A 19,054-nucleotide genomic window follows, 5' to 3' on the forward strand; every position below is an offset into this window, starting at 1 on the left:
CTGCCAATGAAGGAGACACAGGTTTGATCCCCAATCTGGGAAGATCCCACATGCCGTGGAGCCACTATGCCCGTGCACCGCGACTATTGAGCCTGTGCTCTAGAGCCCAGGAACCACAACCACTGAGCCCACACCTCAGCTACTAAAACGCAGGTGCCCTGGAGCCTGTGTTCCACGGCAAGAGAAGCCTGCGCACCACAACTAGAGAGTAGCCTCTGCTCCTTGAAACTAGAGAGAAGTCCAAGCAGCTGTGAAGACCCGGCACAACCAAAATAAATAAATAAAATTATTTTTTAAAAGATGCTATTTTAGTGTATTCTTTTGAGTAGGTAACATACGCACATGGTACAAAATAAACATTTCCTATTCCTGCCCTCACCTGCCTCATGACAGCCTCCTCAGAGGTCACCATAGCTACCATTTTCCTGTGCAGCCTTCCATAAATTTATGCACAAATAAACAAACATATATAAGTTCTCTCTCTTTTTTTACTCAACGGCAGTATTCCATTCATGCTCCTCTGTAGCTTACTTTTTTCAGTTACCATGAGATTGTGATGATGATTCTGTATAAGTACATAAAGAGCCTGCTTGTCATGGCTGCATGCTATTTCATTGTGTGGAACTGTGACATGACTGATTGAATCAGGTGGACATTTAAGCTGCTTCCAATCTTTTGCCATGACAGATAGGGTGCAGTTAATAATCTTGAACTTCTATTATTTTGCTCATGGGCCAAATCCTAAAAGCGGAATTACTGGATCAAATCTAACAGTGGTTACAGAGATGGTACCCATTTATCCACAGCCTCATCAACATTGTGTGTTAACGTTTGCTTTGATGGTTACCATGTGATCAGTGACAAGTGGTATCTCAGTGTAGTTTGGTTTAACATTTCCTTTACTTAAAAAAAAAATGGGGTAGGGACTTCCCTGGAAGTCCAGTGGTAAGGCTCCATGGTCCCACTGCAGAGGACATGAGTTTGGTTCGGCAACTAAGATCCTGCATGCCACACAGCACAGCCAAAAAAAAAGGGGGGGAGGGCGTAAAAAATCCATATATGAATAGTTATACTGGGTTGGCCAAAAAGTTCATTAGAGTTTTTCCTTAAAATGTTACAGAAAAATACGAACTTTATGGCCAGCTCAATATCTTAGCCATTTTCAAGCACCAGATTCAGCAATACTAAGTATATTCACATTGATACACAACCTAAAATCACAATAGTTAATGATGACAACCTAGTGCCAGGCCCAGCTTGGGACAGCCTCTCTCCCTCAGTGGTGGTGAAGACAGAAATGTAAACAGGCATGACATACCAGCATCACCGGAGCTGAGGCTGTAAGAGCTCAGGAAGCTGGGGGCTGAGCTGGGGGTGTGGGGGATGTGTCTTAGGAAGAGGGGGTCCAAGGTGCCCTCTGAAAAAAGGAAAGATCTTCCAGGCTGAGGAACTTGGGTGAACAAAGTTCTGCCTGACTGAGACCCAAGTATGTTCTAGGAACTGCAAGTAATGTTCCTGAAAGCCAGCAAGATGAGTAAGGGGGATGAGATGGGAGAAGTCACAGTCTTAGGCCTTGAAGGTCACTGTGAGGACTTTGTCATTGGGGGTTGGCAAGTTTGGGACGGAAGAGAGCCAAGATCAAAGACTGGAGTTAGACTGACAGGTAGGTGCTGGGCTCAGGTGAGAGAAGGAGAGGAGAAGGAAGGCCTGCAGGGATCTGGGGCATTTAGAACGAAGCCCTGTGCCCCTTTGCACTTGAGGGTCAGACTGCAAGTGGGAAGGTGAGAGAAAGTGGATTCCCAAAGGAGATGCCAGCCCTAAGAAGCGGACATGGATCCTCGGGAGCTGGGTTGGGTCCAAGGAAAGAAGCCTGACCAGTCAAAGGATAGAAGCGTGAGGTGAGCCACAGCCTCGGGCCTCAAACTGTGAGGTTTCTCAGCCGGCGGCCGGGACGCGAGATCGCAAACCAGTGACCGCAGGCGGATCAGATCCCCTTCCCCAGCCCGCTCCTGGGTCATTGCGGTTCTCTAAGCCCCGCCCCACAGGCCCCGCCCCTACGGATATTGATAGGGGAGGCTAGACACCCTCCCCCCTCCTCTGCAGGGGAGGGGCGTGAGGACTGGAGTGGTGCGGGGTGGGGGCACTGGTAGGATGATCCGGCGTCGCCATGGCAACTAGGCCGGTGGTCTGCCCTGGGCTCGGGTCTCCAGGGAGGAGTTGGGGAACACCGGGCTGTTCTCGCTGAGGGTTCCTGGTGGCGCAGGTTGTCCGTGTGTTTGCAAGCGTGTGTCTGCGAAGTTCTCCGGGGTAAGTGTGCCAGCGCGTGTCTGGGTTTGTGCATGACTGTGAGCGTGCGCACGTGGGCACAGGCGTGTGCGCGGGAGTGTCCGTGCAAGATGCGTGTGCCAGCCTGCCCGTGAGTGTGTGTGCACCCGGGTGCGTTCCTTAAGTGTGCCCGGGCGGGCGCCGGCGGGAGAGTCCCGCCCCCTCCCCAGCCTCCGGCCGCCCCTCCCCGCCCCCCGCCGCCCGCGCTGGCTGCCTCCTAGCTTCCACCTCGCTCACCCCCTCCTCCCCGCACTTTCCCCGGCTCTCCCTCCCGCTCGGCTCAGACTGCCGGACTCGGCGCTCTTCTCGCCGGCCGCCCTGGGAATCGCCGGCCGCCACCGCCCAGCCCGCACCCGCTGGCCCCCCAGTGCTTGGGCACCTGTTGGAGGCGCACAGATAGGTGCTGGGGGCTGGGCTGCCGGGGACGAGAGGGTGAGGGTGAGCGTGTGTGTGTCAGCCTGTGTGTGCCTCCGGGGGGTATTCGGCTCTCCGGAGGCTGCAATTCCTGGCTCCGCTGGAGATCCGATCTCAGGAGGAAGCATCTGAGGTGGGGGTCCCCACCTTGGGCCGCAGGGGATGGGGGACCAGCCAGCAGGCAGACCCTGAGGTTGAATGAAGGGACTGTGGGAAGTGAGAACCTAAGGGGCGGGTGACACCCAGACCAGACCAGCGCCTGGTGCAGAAGGATGGCCAGAGCCTCAGAGAGGGAGAGGAGGGGGCCTACGGGGGCCGCTTGAGGGGTCGGCAGGGCCCAGAGCAGACAGAAGCCCAGAATGAGGGGCAGGAGCTGGGACAAGGACAGGGGACAGTCTAGAGGTAGGTGGGCAAGGCTGTGCTGGAGCCAGGACCTCTCTTCAGGGAGTGGCTGCCAGCCTGGCCCCTGGGGGAGCACAGCTCAGGGTCTGGAGGTCCCAGGCCTCCTTGCTGCCCCTCGGCTGGCACAGGCTGCCCTCTCCCTCAGTGCCCAGGAAGAGAGGCCAGTGAGGGCCCTCAGACCCCGGTGGTTGCTGCCTGGCCCTCAGCCAGCAGATGGGAGGTTTGAGGACTCAGCCAGCCCAGGGCTCACGCTCTCTCCCTCCCCAAGCTAGGGGTGCTTCATGAGGGGCCGCAGGGGCGACCGCATGGCCATCAACATCCAGGAGCACATGGCCATCAACGTGTGCCCGGGGCCCATCCGGCCCATCCGCCAGATCTCCGACTACTTCCCCCGCCGGGGACCCGGCCTCGAAGGGGGTGGCGGGGGCTTCGGAGAGGCCCCTGCTCATCTGGCCCCCCTGGCCCTGGCCCCCCCGGCGGCCCTCCTTGGGGCCACCACGCCCGAGGAGGGAGCCGAGGTGGACAGCTACGACTCGGATGATACCAGTGAGTCTGGGGGCTTGAAGGGCCCAGGGCACTCCTGGGGGCCTCCAGGCTGGTGGGAAGGGCCTGGGCTCTGCTGGGGGTGGGGAGGCGGCGGGCACTGCTGCCACAGCTGCAGTCGGAGTGGAGATTACAGCTTCAGCGAGGCTCAATATTCAATATTTCTGCTGAGACACTCAACCACCCACACAGCCCCAGTTGCAGCCCAGCCAGGGACCCAGACGCGCACAGGCTCGCGGGCTGACAGCCGCAGACATGCACACACCTTCACAGCTGGTGCACAGACCGGGGCTGCCCGCCCGTCTCACACACACCTTGTCTTTGCGCACTCACTCAGGTGAGCTCTTCCCTCTCTTCCTCCAGCCGCCCTGGGCACGCTGGAGTTTGACCTTCTCTACGACCAGGCTTCCTGCACTCTGCACTGTAGTATCCTCAGGGCTAAGGTGGGTGCTCCCTGCCTCCCCCTGCTGGCCTCCTATCCTGAGAGGGGCGGGTTTCCATTCTCCCTTCCCTCGTGTCCGACTCTTTGCACCCCATGGACTCTAAAGTCTATGGAATTCTCCAGGTCAGAGTACTGGAGTAGCCTTTCCCTTCTCCACTCCCTTCCCTTCCCCAGGCCTAATTCCTGCTCCTCCCCTCCAGCCCCTAAGTGTCCACGCTGTAGAGAGACAGAGAGGGAGAGGGTAGGTGGGTTGGCAGGCCTGGAGCTCACAGCCGTCTCCCCTCTCATCCTCCCCAGGGCCTCAAGCCCATGGATTTCAATGGCCTGGCTGACCCCTATGTCAAGCTGCACCTGCTGCCTGGAGCCTGCAAGGTACTGGCTGGCCTCTCCCCTCCCCTAGTTCCCCAGCTTGTGGGTTCCCAACCTTCTCCAGCCTCTGTGAGTCTGGAGGACATGTACTGTGAATCCTTCATCCCCTCACCTAAGGCCAATAAACTAAAAACTAAGACTCAGAGGAACACGCTGAATCCTGTGTGGAACGAGGACCTGACGTATAGCGGGATCACAGTTGATGACATCACGCACAAGGTGCTCAGGTGAGGGGTCCATCCTCCTCGGTCCCGAGCATTCCAGCTCAGCACCTCCTTGGGGACAGCTGTCATTGGAACCTTCTTTGGTTGGTTGACCCACCTCCCCTTAAGCCCTCAGATGCTCCAGAACCATCAGTGATTCCCCAGCCCCTTCAGGAACAGGCCAAAATGTTTCCCTGACTTTCCTGCCACCCCCCTCCCCCAAATATCTCCTACTGCTCCTCCATGGACTGCCCTCTTGTGAGGGTTCTTCACTCCTGACCTTTGTCTGCTGTGCCTCTTCCTGCCTCCTCTCTCTGCCGGCCTGAACCCCACTCATCATCCAAGGCTCTGCCTCCTCTTGCAGTCTTTCCCTGGACACTGGGATGCCTTCTCAGTGTCCTGACTCAAGTCAGACCTATGCAGCCCACTGTTGCCAGTGTCTCCCTCGTCTCTAAGGAGTGAGGTCTCAAGGGACAGGAATGGGAATGAAGTTCAGGGAGGTTAAGTGCTCAAGGTCATGCTGTGGCTGTGTGGCAGAGCTGGGAACTGAACATTCCTACAGGATAGAGCTGCTCAAAAGCATCACAGCTGAAGACAGGGCAGGGGGCTGCAGAGGGGGATGGATGGAAGTAAAAGCAGTATATTTTTGTTAAGTTATTTGGTTCTGTCAGGTCTCAGGGGAACTTAGTTGCAGCATGTGGGATCCAGTTCCCTGACCAGGGATGGAACCCAGGCCCCCTGCGTTGGGAGCATGGAGTCTTAGCCACCGGACCACCAGAGAAGTCCCAAAGCAGTATCTTTTAATTCCTGGGCTCATGAGTATCTTTAGGCTGGCTCCTGCTCCACAGAGTAAAGGACAAGGGCTCTGCGGGGGAGGGGTGGGCTCCTGGTCCGACTGCGCAAGGCTCCTCCAGGCCCTTCTGGCTCTGACGTCCTGGTCTCGTGACCCATATTCACCAGTGCACACCCTGTGCACGTTCAGTTGGATCCTGTCCCCAGGCCCTGAATGGAGGCAGTTATGTGTGTGTAGGGCAGAGGGGGCAATGTTCCCAAGATTTGTGAGGGTTTCCTCAGCAAGCTGAGCAGGTCCTGATGGGCAGGGGCAGCCTGAGCAGCTGGAAAGCAAGGGGCTGAGGCACAGGCAAATCAAAGTACTCTCCTCAAGCTCCAGGGCTGGTGCTGGAGACAGCTGTTTTACAAGTGAGGGGTTTGGTGACTCAGACAATAAAGGATCTGCCTGTAATGCAGGAGACCCAGGTTCAACCCTTGGGTTGGCAAGATCCCCCAGAGGAGGAAATGGCAACCCACTCCAGTATTCTTGCCTGGGAAATCCTATGGACAGAGGAACCTGGAGGGCTACAGTCCATGGGGTCGCAAAGAGTAGGACACAACTGAACAACAGTATTGAGGGCAGAGCTGGGACCAGTCTCGGGTGCTCAGAATTCAGTTGGGGACCTTTCCCACCTCGGAGTGGGGCTCAGGTACCCCAGGGGGCCTTGACCCTGCAGTTCCCCACCAGGATCTCTGTCTGTGATGAAGACAAGCTGAGCCACAACGAGTTCATCGGGGAGATCCGAGTACCCCTCCGCCGCCTCAAGCCTTCACAGAAGAAGCATTTTAACATCTGCCTTGAGCGCCAGGTTCCGGTCTGTGTGGGGCGGTGGGGTACCACGGCAAGGGGGCTCAGGGGAGACCAGGTTTCCAGAACTTTCTCTCCGCCCCCTCAGCTGGCTTCACCCTCTTCCATGTCTGCGGCACTGAGGGGCATCTCCTGTTACCTGAAGGAGGTGAGCCACCCGCGGGGGACTTGTGGTGGGAGGTGATGGGGGTGCCGCTGACCCCCGTGTCTGCCCACAGCTGGAGCAGGCGGAGCAGGGGCCGGGGCTGCTGGAAGAGCGTGGGCGCATCCTGCTGAGCCTCAGCTACAGCTCTCGGCGCCGTGGGCTGCTGGTGGGCATCTTGCGCTGCGCCCACCTGGCTGCCATGGACGTCAACGGCTACTCTGACCCCTATGTCAAGACGTGAGCTCCTGCCCTGTCCTGAGGCCTGTCCTCCCCTCCCCAGGGACCTGCCCCCAGCCCCATCCTCCTCTGGGGTCTGGCCTGTCCCTGACCTACCTGCCCCCCACCCCCCCACTCCCATTCCCCCCCGCAGGTACCTGAGGCCAGATGTGGATAAGAAATCCAAGCATAAAACACGTGTAAAGAAGAAGACTCTCAACCCGGAATTTAATGAGGTGAATGGGACCAAGACCAGAAATTGAGGGGGGAGCTGGGGCTGGGGACAGCGCCTCATGGAAGGTGTGACCTGCCCTGTCTCAGGAGTTCTTCTATGATATGGAGCTCTCCACTCTGGCTACCAAGACTCTGGAAGTCACAGTCTGGGACTATGACATCGGCAAATCCAATGACTTCATCGGTAAGGAAGGAGCCTGCTGGGTGGTGCCCAATGGAGGGCAGCCTAGCAGCCAGCCAGGCCCTGATCTTGCCTGCCTCTGCTGCTCCCCAGGTGGCGTGTCCCTGGGGCCAGGCGCCCGGGGAGAGGCCCGGAAGCACTGGAGCGACTGTCTGCAGCAGCCGGACGCGGCCCTGGAGCGCTGGCACACTCTGACCAGCCAGCTGCCCCCCGCGGCTGGGGCTCTGCCCTCAGCCTGAGCGGCCCCCTTGGGGCCAGGTCCAGTACCCAACCTTCGCACGAGTGTATTGCACGTTTACACGGGGTGGATGCCCCACCCTGCACTACCTGTCTTATTTCGTGAGAGTCTCCGTGACCGTGGGTCTGTCTTCTTGTGAGGGACTGTGGAGATCTATATTCACATATGCAAACTTCCTTCTGCCTGACTCGCTACAACCTGCAAATATGCAAACCACCCATCCTGAGCACACCTGCGGGAGGGTCCAACAGAGCCCCGGCCCGGCTGCTGCTTCTCTCTCCTGCCTCTCCAGGCTGCCCGTTCCCCTCCCCTACAGGAGGAGGTCGGATTAGGTGGGGTTTGGAGGAGAACGTTTCCAAAAAAAGAAAAGGACAAAAAACAAAGAGCCACTTCTTTAATACACAATCTTCATTTAAAAAACCACACACATATACACACACACACACACACACACACACACACACACACAATACCTAGCCCTGTACAGCTGCCCTTTTAAGCGGGGGGCCACCGCAGGGTCTCTGCCTCTCTGAGAGGTGACAGACGGCCCTGGCCACTCCTTTAAATAACTGTCCTCTGGATCGGGCTGGGATGTGAGGGCAGGACCCCTGCCCTCCCGGGAGAGGGCCCACCTTCTGGGGGGCATTCGTGCATGTTTACGCCTTTTCTGATTGTGTCCGTGGCCGCAGCATGGCAACTGGGCATCAATAAACTTCTCTGCGGAAGCTGGGGGCTCGTGTGTGCTGGCTCCAAGGGGGCTGGGCAGGGGGTTGGGCAGAGGGGCTCACTCCGGGATGTCGATCACCAGGTCATCGTCCCCGTCCAGGGCGTCATCCCCGCTACCCGCGTCGCTGAACATCTGCCGAGGGACGGCACTCAGGATCGTAGGGGGGGGCATCTTGGGTGGGGGTAGGGGGGCCAAGGCTGCCCCCACCCCAGCCCCAGAGCCCCGGCCTGGGAAGGTCAGCGGCCCTCCCACAGGGCAGTCGGGGGGTCCCACCGCCATCTGCAGCAGGGGGAGAAACACAGGGAGGGCTTATCAGGGAGGCACTGGGAGTTCCAGGGGGCTGGCACTGCCCCTTAAGACAGTTCTAAGGGCCAGGGAAGGGGGCAAAGGCTCATTCAAGGGGCAGTGGACACACCAGGTCAGCCAAGGCTGGAGTCAGGGAACCTGCCCCACCTCAGCCCCTTCAGAGCCTCAAATCAGCAAGTGCCTGGGGGTGAGGGGTGGTGATGGAGGTGGTGATGAGGGTGGTGGTGGAGGGGGTCTCACAGGAAACCAGGAAGGAAAGGCTGGGCCTGGCCCTGGCCAGTAAGGCACCGTGGCTGCCCCTGTAGTAGCAGTCAGAGCCAGACAGGAGCCTGTCTGCCCGCCTCTGGGCACCTGAGTTATTGCTGGCCTCCTCTCCCTCCTCCTCTTGAGGGGCTCATTGGTGCGGTGCAGGGTGTCCAAGGTCTTCACCCCCCCGCCATTTGAGGCTTCTACCTCTTATGTCTGGGACGGGCCCCTCTTTGGGATCCCCGCAGCCACTGGCCTGGGCCAGGCCCTCCTCTCAGCTCACCTGGGCTATGGGACCAGCCTCCTAACTGGAATCCCTGCCTTCAGCCTCTCCCAGATCCAGCTCGTCCTCCGCACTGCAGCCAGAGTGAGCTCTCTAAAACACAGACCTGAGTGTGTCACTCCTCTACTTGAGGGCCTCGCGGGACAGGCAGCACCTGAGAACAGGCTGGTCCCTCCACCTGGAGTGCCTTTTTCTATGGGTCAGAAGTCCGGCTTTGTGCTGAGGCTGGGAAGCGGCCTCTATCCAGCTCAACCCTCCAGCTGCCCCCCTGCCCCAGGTCCTTCTGAATCCTCCCCAGAGCTCTGGGGGCCTCATGCTTTCATGCTTTGCCCGTGGGCACAAACTGAACACCTACTATGTGTGAGGTGACTTCCACTAATGACCTCTGGCCATTCAGACCACCCTGGAAGGGAGGAGAGGTCATCAGCCAGAGGAAACGGAGGCTTGGAGTGGAGGTCTGAAGGCACAGGCCTCCCAGGTTCCCACCGGGCAGTGTCCAGTCTGGCCCCGGGGTGGGGGCAGGGCAGTGGTCTTCACGGTGGCCCTTCTGATTGCTTTAACTCATTCGGGCCCCAGGGGCCTACTCTCTGCTTCTCAAGGCATCCCTCCCACTCACTGCTGTTCCTGGGGTGGCATGGAAGGCCAGAGGGGATCTGTACCTCAGGGGACAGGAGTCTGCCAGGACCAGTGCCCTCGCACGCAGTATCAGGCACCCATGTGCACACACGGAACTGAGAAAGCCAGCGGCATGGCTGGCCCCTCCTCTGGCCACAGCCTCTCGAGTTCCTACCTAAGTCCCCTCTGCTTGGATTCACCCCATGGCCTCCTCAGCGTGACCCACAGCACCAAATGTTTATCTGTGGCCTGCCAGGGGCCAGGCACTGGGCTAAGTGTCTTCTCTCTGTTGACTCATTTTATCCTCACAGTGACCCCACTGAACAGAGAAGCAAGCAGAGGTTCCCAGAGTCAAACAATCCACCAAAGTCACACAGCGCATGCGTGGATGAGGCCCAGGCTCCTGACTGACCTGCTTCAGTCTTCACAGCATTCCCTCTCCTCCTCAGATCTGCCCCTCCTGTCTCCTCACACCACACATCCAGAAACTTCAGTGACCCCTCACTCTCCTTGCAGAACATCCAGCTGTCTACGACCCACGCCCCCATCTTCTTTCTGATGTTCTTCCCTCTCACCACTCAAGCTTCAGCCCAAACAACACTTTCACCAGGCCCCTGCCTCCTTTTCACCATTGCCTCAGCCTGAATACCCAAATCTCGTTCACCCTGGACTCAGATGTTACCTGTTCTTTGAGGCCTTCCCTGATATACCCTCTCCCCCATGCAGTGATCCATCTGGGCCCCTCTGCCCTGCATGTCTAGAACGTAGCTTCCTGACATACCTCTGCTTCAGGACCCAGAACCTCAGAGCCTCGAACTGCCAAGCCCACACCACGCCTCCACCCTCTGCTCCAGGTTTCAACGGCTTGAGCCCTCTCCACCAGCCCACCCCACACGCCAGAAGCAAAAACCCTGCTGAGGAGAGTGAAACAGAAGCTGGGCACTCATTTTCCAGGCTCAAAGGCCAAGGTCATACAGAAGTAAGTGGCAGGGCTGGGCTTCAAACTCCAGAACCCACACTCCTAACTACCACAGGCATGGCTCCCGTTTCACTTCTGGCTCCAGAGCCTCAAATCTACAGTCTACCCAATGGAGAGCCATCAGACCAGTCCCTATATCACTTTGGCTCAGAGCTGGAAGGGCCCTGTGCCTTCCATGTCCTCATCTCTCCTGGCACTCAGGGTGCCAGCCTCTTCTCTCCATCTACCTCCCTGCCCGTGACTTCCAAATATGCACCCCATGTGGCCCAGGCTCACACTACCCAGTTGTCCCGTCCGCATTTCCAGACAGCATCTCAACACGTCCAAAGCCAAACTCACCTTCCCTCCCAAACATGCTCCTCCCACAATCCTCCCTGACTCAGCAGGGCCACTCCACTTCTTCAGCTCCTCAGGCCAAACCGCCTGGAGTCACGTCCTTGCCCCTCAGATACTGCTCTGACTTGCACTCTGGTCACTCTTTCTCACTTTCCTCTGACCACACTGGCTTGCTTCCTAAATGAAACACCTCCCAGACAGCCAAAGGGCTGCTGCTCATTCCCTTTTAAATTTCTGACCACCCAACTGTAAGATGGATTCTTTACCTGAATCCATTTTTCTACACTGTTATCTAATTATCTTGCTTATTTTCCACCTATCCCTTCAAGAACGTGGGCTCTGAGAAGGCAAGGATTTTTGTTGTGTTCACTACTGTATCTGTAGCACCTAGAATAGTGCTTGGTACACAGGAGGCGCTCCACATTCTTGCTGATTACATGTGGCCTATCACTCCCTTCATACACACACAATCTGAGACCTAGAAGGTCAAGGTCACATGGTTTTTAAGGGGTGCAGCCTTGACTTCATTCTAGATTCCACAACTCCATCCCTCCTCGGTGGCACCCTGGGATCACAGAATACCTGTAAAAAGGAGCTCGGCCCCCAGCAGTCTTTACTCTGCATCCCCCGAGGCTGGGCTTGACTGGACTGGTATTGCAGGAGCCAGGACTTTTGGGACCCACCCCTCAGCACCCAGCCCTGGGCTGGGCCCCTGGGAGCAGTCCCACATGAGTCCTTCATAGTTCTAGGCCAGGCCCCCAGCCTAGAGCCATCTTGAGCCTCCCTCAGATGGCTGTCCTGCCGTTCTGGCCCCTCCCTAGCGTCCCCCAAACAGGGTACCTTGAGTTTCCGGGGCAGGCGGGGCCGTTTCTCCCGCTTGGGCCTCAGGGGGCTGGGCTCGGGCAGCTGCAGGGCCAGGTAGTCAGAAGGGAATGGGGGGTAGGTGGGGGAAGCCAGCTGCAGGCAGGAGTGAGGGGATGGAGATGGGAAATGGAGTGGATGGGGTGGGGGTGGAGGGAAGAAATGCAAACAGGAGGAAGAATGGAAAAACAAGAGATGGTGATGAGTATGGCTCCTGAGAACAGACAGGAGGGGACAGCAGCAGGACTGTGTCCTGGAGTCTGCTCTCCTCAGTCACGCCTGTCCCCCATTCCTACACCAGAGAGGAGCGGGCAGCCCCAACTCACACCCCTCCGAGGGACGCCTGCTGGCCAGCCCCAGACAGATGTCCTTGGTGCTGGGCTGGCTTCACCCTGAGGCCCAGCCCCTCTGCCCAAATGATGCCCACCTTTTCCCAGGCATCGGACCATCTCCCACCCTTGACCCCAACTCACCGAGCTCAGATATGGGGAGGGGGCCCTTGAGGCCTGAAGGGGAAACCCTGTTGAAGGAGGCAAGGAGAGGCTGGAGGGGGAGGGAGCACCCCCCAGCGGAGGGCTTCTTTTCCTGGAGAAAGGACAGGAGAGGGGGTCAGAGGCAGAGAGGTGGCCTGTAGCCTCCCCACTTCCCACCTCCTAAAGAATGATGACTTGTCTCACCTCTTAGGGGCAGGTGTGTCTGACAACTTGGGTGTCCCCTCTGTCTCACTGTTGTCTGAAGATGCAGTGGCGTCAGAGTCTGTCGAGGGGAAGGGCTGGTCAGTAGGGAAGTTGGGGGGGTTCCCTATCTACCCCAGAGAGGTGTAATCTCAACTCTACAGAAGGGCTCTGGGAACCTGAAGGGTACACAGGTGTTATTGTGGAGAGGCCCGCAGCTTCCCCAGCTTCTTAAAATGCCCTTTACACCCTAATTCCTGGCTGGGCACCTCCATGCTAACCCATTGTCAAGTATTTCCTATGTGCCAGGTTCTGAACAGGTGCTTGACATCTGCTGCCTCTCATTGTCTTCAGAAGTATTCCAGGAGGAAGAGGAGAGTGTCACCTCTGCTTTCCAGATGCAGTCCCTGAGGCTTGGAAATGAAGGTGTGGGGCTGGAGCTTGTACCCAGGTCTCCGGCTCCTGACCATTTTATGCTCTTATTTGCTTCTGAGCTGTCTAGCACTTACCTCTACTCCACTCCCCACATCCAGGCTCCTGGTAACGTGCACCTTAAATATTACCTTCACCTACTGCTCCCCATTCCAACTGACACCAGGCCAGGCCACCACCATGTCAAAGCCACCTGCTCAGGACTCTCACCACTCCTGCCAGTCTGTCCTCCCCAACCCCAGCATGACCCAAAATGTAAAATTCATCACATCCTTACTGAGCTCTGCCAGCATCTGAAATGCTTCTTATTATGGCCTCAACTTACCTTTCTGGTCTCCCAACCACATTGTATTCACATCACACCAACCTGTTTTCTCAAAGCTGAAAGTCATTCCCCAGGTTGGGTCTCTATCAAGAAGGCCCATGGTTCACTTAACAAGTAACTACTTACAGGTGAAATATACTATTCCCACTTGCTCTGCTCAGATATCCTTTAAGCAGCAGATTAAATGCCACCTCTCTGAGAAGTCTCCCAGAATCCCTCAGGCCCAGCTGATGGCTGATTCTTCCGTAACTCTCTATTCTCAATAGTCAGGGCCCTCCTTGCTGTGCCAGGCAGTGTCATGTGTGGGTGTCTCCCTCACCACACTGTGGGCTTCTCTGAGGCATAAAGGTGGCTTATATCTCTGGCTCTTGCTTCTCAGATATATCCCACTCTGACCATGAACATGCTGGGTTCCCTCATGCTGCCTATCCTGAAGTCTCCCTCGACAGGATGTTAATTGAGAAGTCTCCCTCAACAGGATGTTAACTGAAAGACCTCCAGGAAGGAACAGGAAGGCAATGAGAAACTAGAATAAAAGCGGAATGTTTTGCCACGAGGTACATGGGCTGGCCCGATTCTACTTCTCTGACCTCATCTACTGTTCTCCTAAAATACGTAAATGAATGGGTGCTGCATGTTTGAGCAAGGTATTATTTATAAAAACAAGCAACCTGGCTGGCTGTTTGCGGATCCCTGCTCTAGACACCATGGAAACGTGACTGCACGTGACTTGGCTAATGACAAAAAACAGGGCCACAAAGGCCAACCTTAGGGCTTTTTCAAACGGTGGGTATCATACCTAATAGTGGATCACAAACTTAACACTTTTGAGGAAAAAAAAAAAAATCAGTCTAAAAAGTATCAGAACTGTATATGGGCATCTTACTGTTGTTTTATTCAATTGTCTCATAAGGAAGTATGTGAGGATCCATCATGATGTAAAATACATTACTAATTGTCAAGAGTGCTCAAAAAGTTTGAGAATACTTCAAAAGTTTGAAGTTAGGCTTCAGCTCTTCAAACAATCTGGTACAGTCTTACCTCAGAGAATTTGCATTTGTGACTCCCTCTGCTAGGAAATCTCTCACTCATCTTCACAAGATAGGTTTCTTCCTATCTAGGTCCCAGCACAAACATTACTTCCTGAAAAGACTCTCTATTGAAATGTTTCCTGCCATCTGCTTTTGTATGCTCTATAAACTAAGCATGGCTTTTATATTTTTAACTTGTTGGTTAGGGAAAAAGACAAATCCAAAGAAAAATATCTCATGATGTGAAAATTTTATGAAATTCAAATTTCAGTGCTTATAAAGTTTTATTGAAACATAGCCGTGTTCACTTATTTATACAACACCTATAGCTGTTTCGGAACTACCACCGCAAAGCTGAGTAGGTGCAATAAAAATGGTATGTTCTGCAAAGCCTAAAATACTTATTACTTGTTCCTTCACAGAAAAAGCTTATCAACCCCCGCTCTATTCCAATGACTACCACTTAACCCTGATTTTATTCCCTTCCAATCTAAAATTCTAATATATTTCTTTGCTTATTTATTCCTGGCAACTAGAATACAAACTCCAAGAAGTTTCGTCTCTCTTGGTTACCACTGCATCCCGTGTGCAAATCTCAGTGTCTGAAACACAGTAGATACTCAGTAACACTTCAGTGAAAGAAGAGCAGAGGAAGAGGACCAGCAACTAGGCTGCCCTGGCCTCCAAGGCCTAAAGGGAGGGCCCAGGAAACTTGCTGGAGTGCCAGGAGCATGTCCTCCACCAATTTTTCATGACCTTGCTCACCAGAAGAGTCTTCATCCACGTTCTCGTACTGCAGAAGTCGGTCTAGGAGGAAACTGAGGGAAGAGACCAGGAGAACAAGAGTGGTTATTCCCATCTCTGCAGTGTCCTCCGGGCCCTCGCCTCATCTAGCCGGCCTCATGCATTTGTGGCCCACTCCAGGATGGGGTCCGAACGCAGAGCCACAGGAGCCACATCACCCTCTGGCTTCCCTCCTTCCCTCAACGTGTCTCACCTCTTGTCCCGGGACACTTTCAGCAATTTCCTCTGCGCCTTCCTCAGTTCCTCCTGGAAGCACTCGTGTTCCTGTACCACGGGCAAGATGCTCGCTGAGCCAACCACAGTAGTAAATTGGGCCTGGAAGCCGACCACAACTCACCCTGCTCCCTTTACACACAGGTAAACTGAAGACCTACCGGCGCCAGGCCTCAACCCCCCACCACCTTCCCACCCCGGCACTCACGTAGATGAGGAATTTGAGTTTTCGCTTCAGATTCCGGTATTTCTTCTTGTAGTCCACTTCACCGTCTGCCGGTCCGTTCATGACCGGCTCCGGGAGAAGCGCCTCAGCTGTAGTCCCTACGCCGAGCCGGTTCAGCCTGGCCTCTCCCGCCTCAACTTCCGGGGACTCGGCAGGGCTGGGTCCGCTGGCACTACAACTCCCGGCGTGCTCCGCGCTCAGGGATCTTAACCACACGACCTGCTCTCCGGAGCAAAACCGAGAAAGGAACGTTGCTTCCAGGCGAAAGATGGCGCCGAATCGAAGCGTGATGTCACAAAGATGGAGGACGCTGGAGGGCGCCCTTAACTGATTCGAAATGTGCTTAGCGACTTGAAGTCACAAGAAGACATTCCCCCCTGAGATTCCTAGTCTTCAGGCGAGGACGCCCTTTTTCGTCTGTCTTTCAAAGTCACAGAGGCCTAGTTGTTGCCCGCGACCACGAACGGAGGGAGCGTCGCGGTTTGATTACGTTACTCAAAGGTGTAGCCGGCTCCGAATAGGTTTCTAACGAGAACTTTAAAAAGCGATTCCTTCTAAGAAAAGGGAGGGGCCACGAGACCCTCCAACTGCCCGGCAAAAACAAGTTTTGTCTGGCAAATTCAGCCCAAGCGGCGCGCTACCGACCCGCAACGGTGTCCTGCCTCACGGCGTCACGGCACTGCGCGTGCGCAACCTCCTGTCAAACGCCTGGACGGAGGCCGGGAAGAAAAAAGGCGGGAGCCGCCAATATCAGGTGGAGCAAAATGGCGCGGGAGAATGAGATGCAGGAGTTCACCCGTAGCTTCTTCCAAGGCCACCCGGACCTCAGGTGCACCGGAGGTTGGAGTTGGGGTTGGAAAGGGCAGGGGCGGGACAAGGACTCCGTCTTGACACGTGTTTCCGCAGCACGCTTACGCACTCCATCGTGCGGCGGCGATTCTTGGCTCACGCGGGCCGCGACCACCTGGAACCTGAGGAGAAGCAGGCACTGAAGCGGCTGGTGGAGGAGGAGCTGCTGAAGATGCAGGTGTGGGCGTGACCCTGGGCCGCCGTGGGCGGGGGTAGTGGCCAAGGAGGAGGGGCCTAAGAGGGGTGCGGCAGAACCTTCCTTGGCGTACGTTTGGCTCTCTTGACCACACACAGGTGGATGAAGCGAGTGCGAAGGAAGAGAGGCTCCACGTTGGCAAAAAGGCGAAAAGGTCTCCTGCCCCTTGCCGTGACCCAGAGAGAAAAAGGTTCCGTTTCAATTCAGAGTCAGGTTAGTGCCTTCTGAATAGTTGGTTCATTCAAAAAGTATTTATTGGACATGTTACGTTTCCCGCGTAGCTCAGTCAGTAAAGAATCTGCCTGCAGTGCTGGAGACCTGGGTTCAATTCCTGGGTCGGGAAGAACCCTTGGAGAAGGAAATGGCAACCCTCTCCAGTATTCTTGCTTGGAAAATCCCATGAACAGAGGAGCCTAGCAGGCTACAGTCCATACGTCCCAAGAACTTAGATAAGGGCGCGTGGCCCAGGAGTCAAGAACCAGAAACACGGTAAACCGAGAGCTTTTTCCTACTGCCCTTCCTTCCATCCATCAAAGCAGGATTCGAGGCAACCTGTCCCAAGTGGAGGGGGAAGGGACAGAAAGAACCCGTCCCAACCTTCTCTTTTCTCCACTTTTCAGAGCCCAGCTCTGCAGCCTCCAGTCCAGACCGCCTCAACCCCTCAGCAAAGAATGGGATGGCAGCAGATGTCACTCCAACCGAGGATGAGAGTCCAAATCAAGCCTCAAAGAAAGCAACTGAGAGCAGTGATGATGAACAGCAGAGGGACCTGACTGCAAAGATCAGATTAGAGAAGGAGGTGGTGAAGGAGAGCAGTGAGGAGGAGGAGGAAGAGGGCTCTGCCAGAAAGAGAAAGGTCTGGAAAGAAGAGAGCAGTGAGGAGGAGGAGGAGGAGGAAAAGGAGTCCAAGGGCAGGACTAGGAAGAAGCCTGGGACAAAGACCAAGCAGGCACCAGGCAAGGCCTCAGGCAGTAGGAAGCAGGCTAAGGAGGAGAGTGAGGACAGTGAGGAGGACCCTGCCCAGGGGCGGGGAAAGAAAGGCGCTAAGAGCCACCAGGGAAGTGCAAAGGAGAGTGAGGAGGAGGAGGAGACAGTAACCAAGAATAAAGCGAACAGAGAGGAAGAAGAGGATTGGAAACCCATAGACCAGAGCAGTGGAGGGAAAAGGTCAGTTCGGGAGGAGAGGAGCTGTAAGCAGAAAAGCAGGGCAGCACGACTGCTGGGAGAGCGGGGGGACAGAGAGGAACAGAAGGAAAAAGCCGCAGCAAGCAGTGGCGATAGCAGTGAGGAAGATGAAGTGCCCCTAGTACAGAGGAAGCGCAAAGACAGGACCCAGGGGAAGGATGGGAAAAGGCAGAGTGGAAGCAGCGAGGAGGATGGAGAAGACAGCCCGAGGAAAGTGAAGCCAACTACTGGCAAGACAGCCAAAGAGGGCAGTATCAGTGGTGAGGCAAGTGACTCGGAGAAGGAAGTGAGTGATAGCGAGGCAGAGGGGAGCCCCAAGAAGGAGAGGAAGAACCGCTCTTCCAAGAAGAGCTCCAAGAAAGGCAGGACACGAAGTTCCTCCTCCTCTTCCATAGATGGCAGTCCAGAACATAAAGGCAGGAAGGTAAGGGTTGAAGATGGGTGGGAGGCCACCCTCAGGGAAGAGGCAGACCCTGACTCCAGCCCAGAAGGCTTGGCCTTCAGCTGCTGTCTTCCATTGCCAGGCTGGCTCTGGTCGCTCTGGTGAGGACCACCCCGCTGTGAGGAGGCTCAAGCGCTACATCCGGGCCTGTGGCGCCCATCGAAACTACAAGAAGCTGCTGGGTTCCTGCCGCTCACGCAAGGAACGCCTGAGTGTTCTCCGGGCAGAGCTGGAAGCCCTGGGCATGAAGGGTGAGGCTGGCTGTGCCCTAGGGGCTGCAGAGAGGGGACTTGGCTGCCGGGGAGGGAGGATCATGAGCTGCTTCTGCTCCAGGTAACCCTTCCTTAGAGAAGTGTCGGGCCCTGAAAGAGCAGCGCGAAGAGGCAGCCGAGGTGGCTTCTTTGGACATTACCAACATCATCAGCAGTTCAGGTGAGGGGCTTCCTTCTACTCCCCAGGATCAGGTGGGACGCAGACTTTGTCCAGCAACTCCTCTGCTGCTTTCTCCTGCCCTGTAGGCCGGCCACGCAGACGCACAGCCTGGAACCCTTCAGGAGAAACAGCCCCACCAGGGGAGCTATACCGGAGGATCCTGGACTCAGACGAAGAGCGGCCCCACCCCCCGCCCCCAGACTGGTCACATCTGCGGGGCATCATTAGCAGCGATGGCGAGAGCAACTGAGCTCCCCCAACCCCAGGAGGGACTTTACTCTGGTAGAAAGCATATACAGCATTCCTCTCACCACAGCCCCCAGCTCTGCCTACGGAGCAGAAGCAGCTTTCTTCAGAGGACCCGCAGCCCCCACGGACACAACCTGTTGGGATTCTACTTCTCAGTCTCACATTCTCAATTTAAGGTGTTTACAGGGATTTAAAGACTCAATAAAGGAGTGTTTGAATCACCTTGTCAAAACTGGTCCCCACTCTTAACCCCTGTCCAGGAAGCTGAGGAGCAGCCAACTGTCCCCTGGTC

At 56.0% G+C, this 19,054-nt stretch overlaps 3 protein-coding genes across 12 annotated transcripts; 2 read left to right on the forward strand and 1 right to left on the reverse strand.

Annotated features, from left to right (window-relative positions):
• The first annotated feature begins 2,078 nt into the window (after window positions 1–2,078).
• Window positions 2,079–7,468, forward strand: DOC2A (double C2 domain alpha). 7 transcript variants are annotated; one of them, XM_061401617.1, is made up of 11 exons: window positions 2,534–2,725; window positions 3,410–3,687; window positions 4,048–4,127; window positions 4,424–4,498; window positions 4,613–4,722; window positions 6,218–6,344; window positions 6,426–6,485; window positions 6,556–6,719; window positions 6,853–6,934; window positions 7,020–7,116; window positions 7,207–7,468. In XM_061401617.1, the coding sequence occupies exons 2-11, from the start codon at window positions 3,423–3,425 to the stop codon at window positions 7,350–7,352; spliced, it is 1,206 nt and encodes a 401-aa protein (XP_061257601.1). In that variant the 5' UTR covers window positions 2,534–2,725; window positions 3,410–3,422; the 3' UTR covers window positions 7,353–7,468. The 7 variants fall into 7 exon arrangements, with proteins under 7 accessions (XP_061257598.1, XP_061257600.1, XP_061257597.1 ...); XM_061401618.1 differs by having other exon boundaries at window positions 3,414–3,687; XM_061401614.1 differs by lacking the exon at window positions 2,534–2,725 and adding an exon at window positions 2,079–2,307 and having other exon boundaries at window positions 7,020–7,468.
• Window positions 7,469–7,731: 263 nt separating this feature from the next.
• On the reverse strand, window positions 7,732–15,476 carry INO80E (INO80 complex subunit E). 4 transcript variants are annotated; one of them, XM_061401631.1, is made up of 8 exons: window positions 15,392–15,476; window positions 15,164–15,234; window positions 14,932–14,984; window positions 12,382–12,460; window positions 12,178–12,289; window positions 11,684–11,800; window positions 8,914–9,006; window positions 8,272–8,357 (listed from the first exon to the last, which is right to left on the reverse strand). In XM_061401631.1, the coding sequence occupies exons 1-7, from the start codon at window positions 15,470–15,472 to the stop codon at window positions 8,935–8,937; spliced, it is 585 nt and encodes a 194-aa protein (XP_061257615.1). In that variant the 5' UTR covers window positions 15,473–15,476; the 3' UTR covers window positions 8,272–8,357; window positions 8,914–8,934. The 4 variants fall into 4 exon arrangements, with proteins under 4 accessions (XP_061257611.1, XP_061257612.1, XP_061257615.1 ...); XM_061401627.1 differs by lacking the exon at window positions 8,914–9,006 and having other exon boundaries at window positions 7,732–8,357; XM_061401630.1 differs by lacking the exon at window positions 8,272–8,357 and having other exon boundaries at window positions 8,364–9,006.
• A 678-nt stretch (window positions 15,477–16,154) lies between these two features.
• HIRIP3 (HIRA interacting protein 3) lies at window positions 16,155–18,983 on the forward strand. Its single transcript, XM_061401611.1, has 7 exons — window positions 16,155–16,238; window positions 16,316–16,436; window positions 16,553–16,667; window positions 17,075–18,063; window positions 18,164–18,332; window positions 18,415–18,513; window positions 18,600–18,983. The coding sequence occupies exons 1-7, from the start codon at window positions 16,174–16,176 to the stop codon at window positions 18,761–18,763; spliced, it is 1,722 nt and encodes a 573-aa protein (XP_061257595.1). The 5' UTR covers window positions 16,155–16,173; the 3' UTR covers window positions 18,764–18,983.
• The last annotated feature ends 71 nt before the right edge of the window (window positions 18,984–19,054 follow it).

Source organism: Bos javanicus, chromosome 25 (genome assembly GCF_032452875.1).
Source record: "Bos javanicus breed banteng chromosome 25, ARS-OSU_banteng_1.0, whole genome shotgun sequence".
Taxonomy (NCBI): domain Eukaryota; kingdom Metazoa; phylum Chordata; class Mammalia; order Artiodactyla; family Bovidae; genus Bos; species Bos javanicus.

Coding starts and splice junctions, on each gene's coding strand:
- DOC2A (XM_061401614.1), top strand. CDS start 3,423: ATGAGGGGCCGCAGGGGCGACCGCATGGCCATCAACATCCAGGAGCAC. Junction 4,499..4,612: donor TGCTGCCTGGAGCCTGCAAG/GTACTGGCTGGC, acceptor CCCTCACCTAAG/GCCAATAAACTAAAAACTAA. Junction 6,345..6,425: donor GCCTTGAGCGCCAGGTTCCG/GTCTGTGTGGGG, acceptor CCGCCCCCTCAG/CTGGCTTCACCCTCTTCCAT.
- INO80E (XM_061401627.1), bottom strand. CDS start 15,472: ATGAACGGACCGGCAGACGGTGAAGTGGACTACAAGAAGAAATACCGG. Junction 12,290..12,381: donor GACACACCTGCCCCTAAGAG/GTGAGACAAGTC, acceptor TCCTTTCTCCAG/GAAAAGAAGCCCTCCGCTGG. Junction 8,358..11,683: donor GCCTGCCCCGGAAACTCAAG/GTACCCTGTTTG, acceptor CCCCTGCTGCAG/ATGGCGGTGGGACCCCCCGA.
- HIRIP3 (XM_061401611.1), top strand. CDS start 16,174: ATGGCGCGGGAGAATGAGATGCAGGAGTTCACCCGTAGCTTCTTCCAA. Junction 16,239..16,315: donor CAAGGCCACCCGGACCTCAG/GTGCACCGGAGG, acceptor GTGTTTCCGCAG/CACGCTTACGCACTCCATCG. Junction 18,064..18,163: donor CAGAACATAAAGGCAGGAAG/GTAAGGGTTGAA, acceptor TTCCATTGCCAG/GCTGGCTCTGGTCGCTCTGG.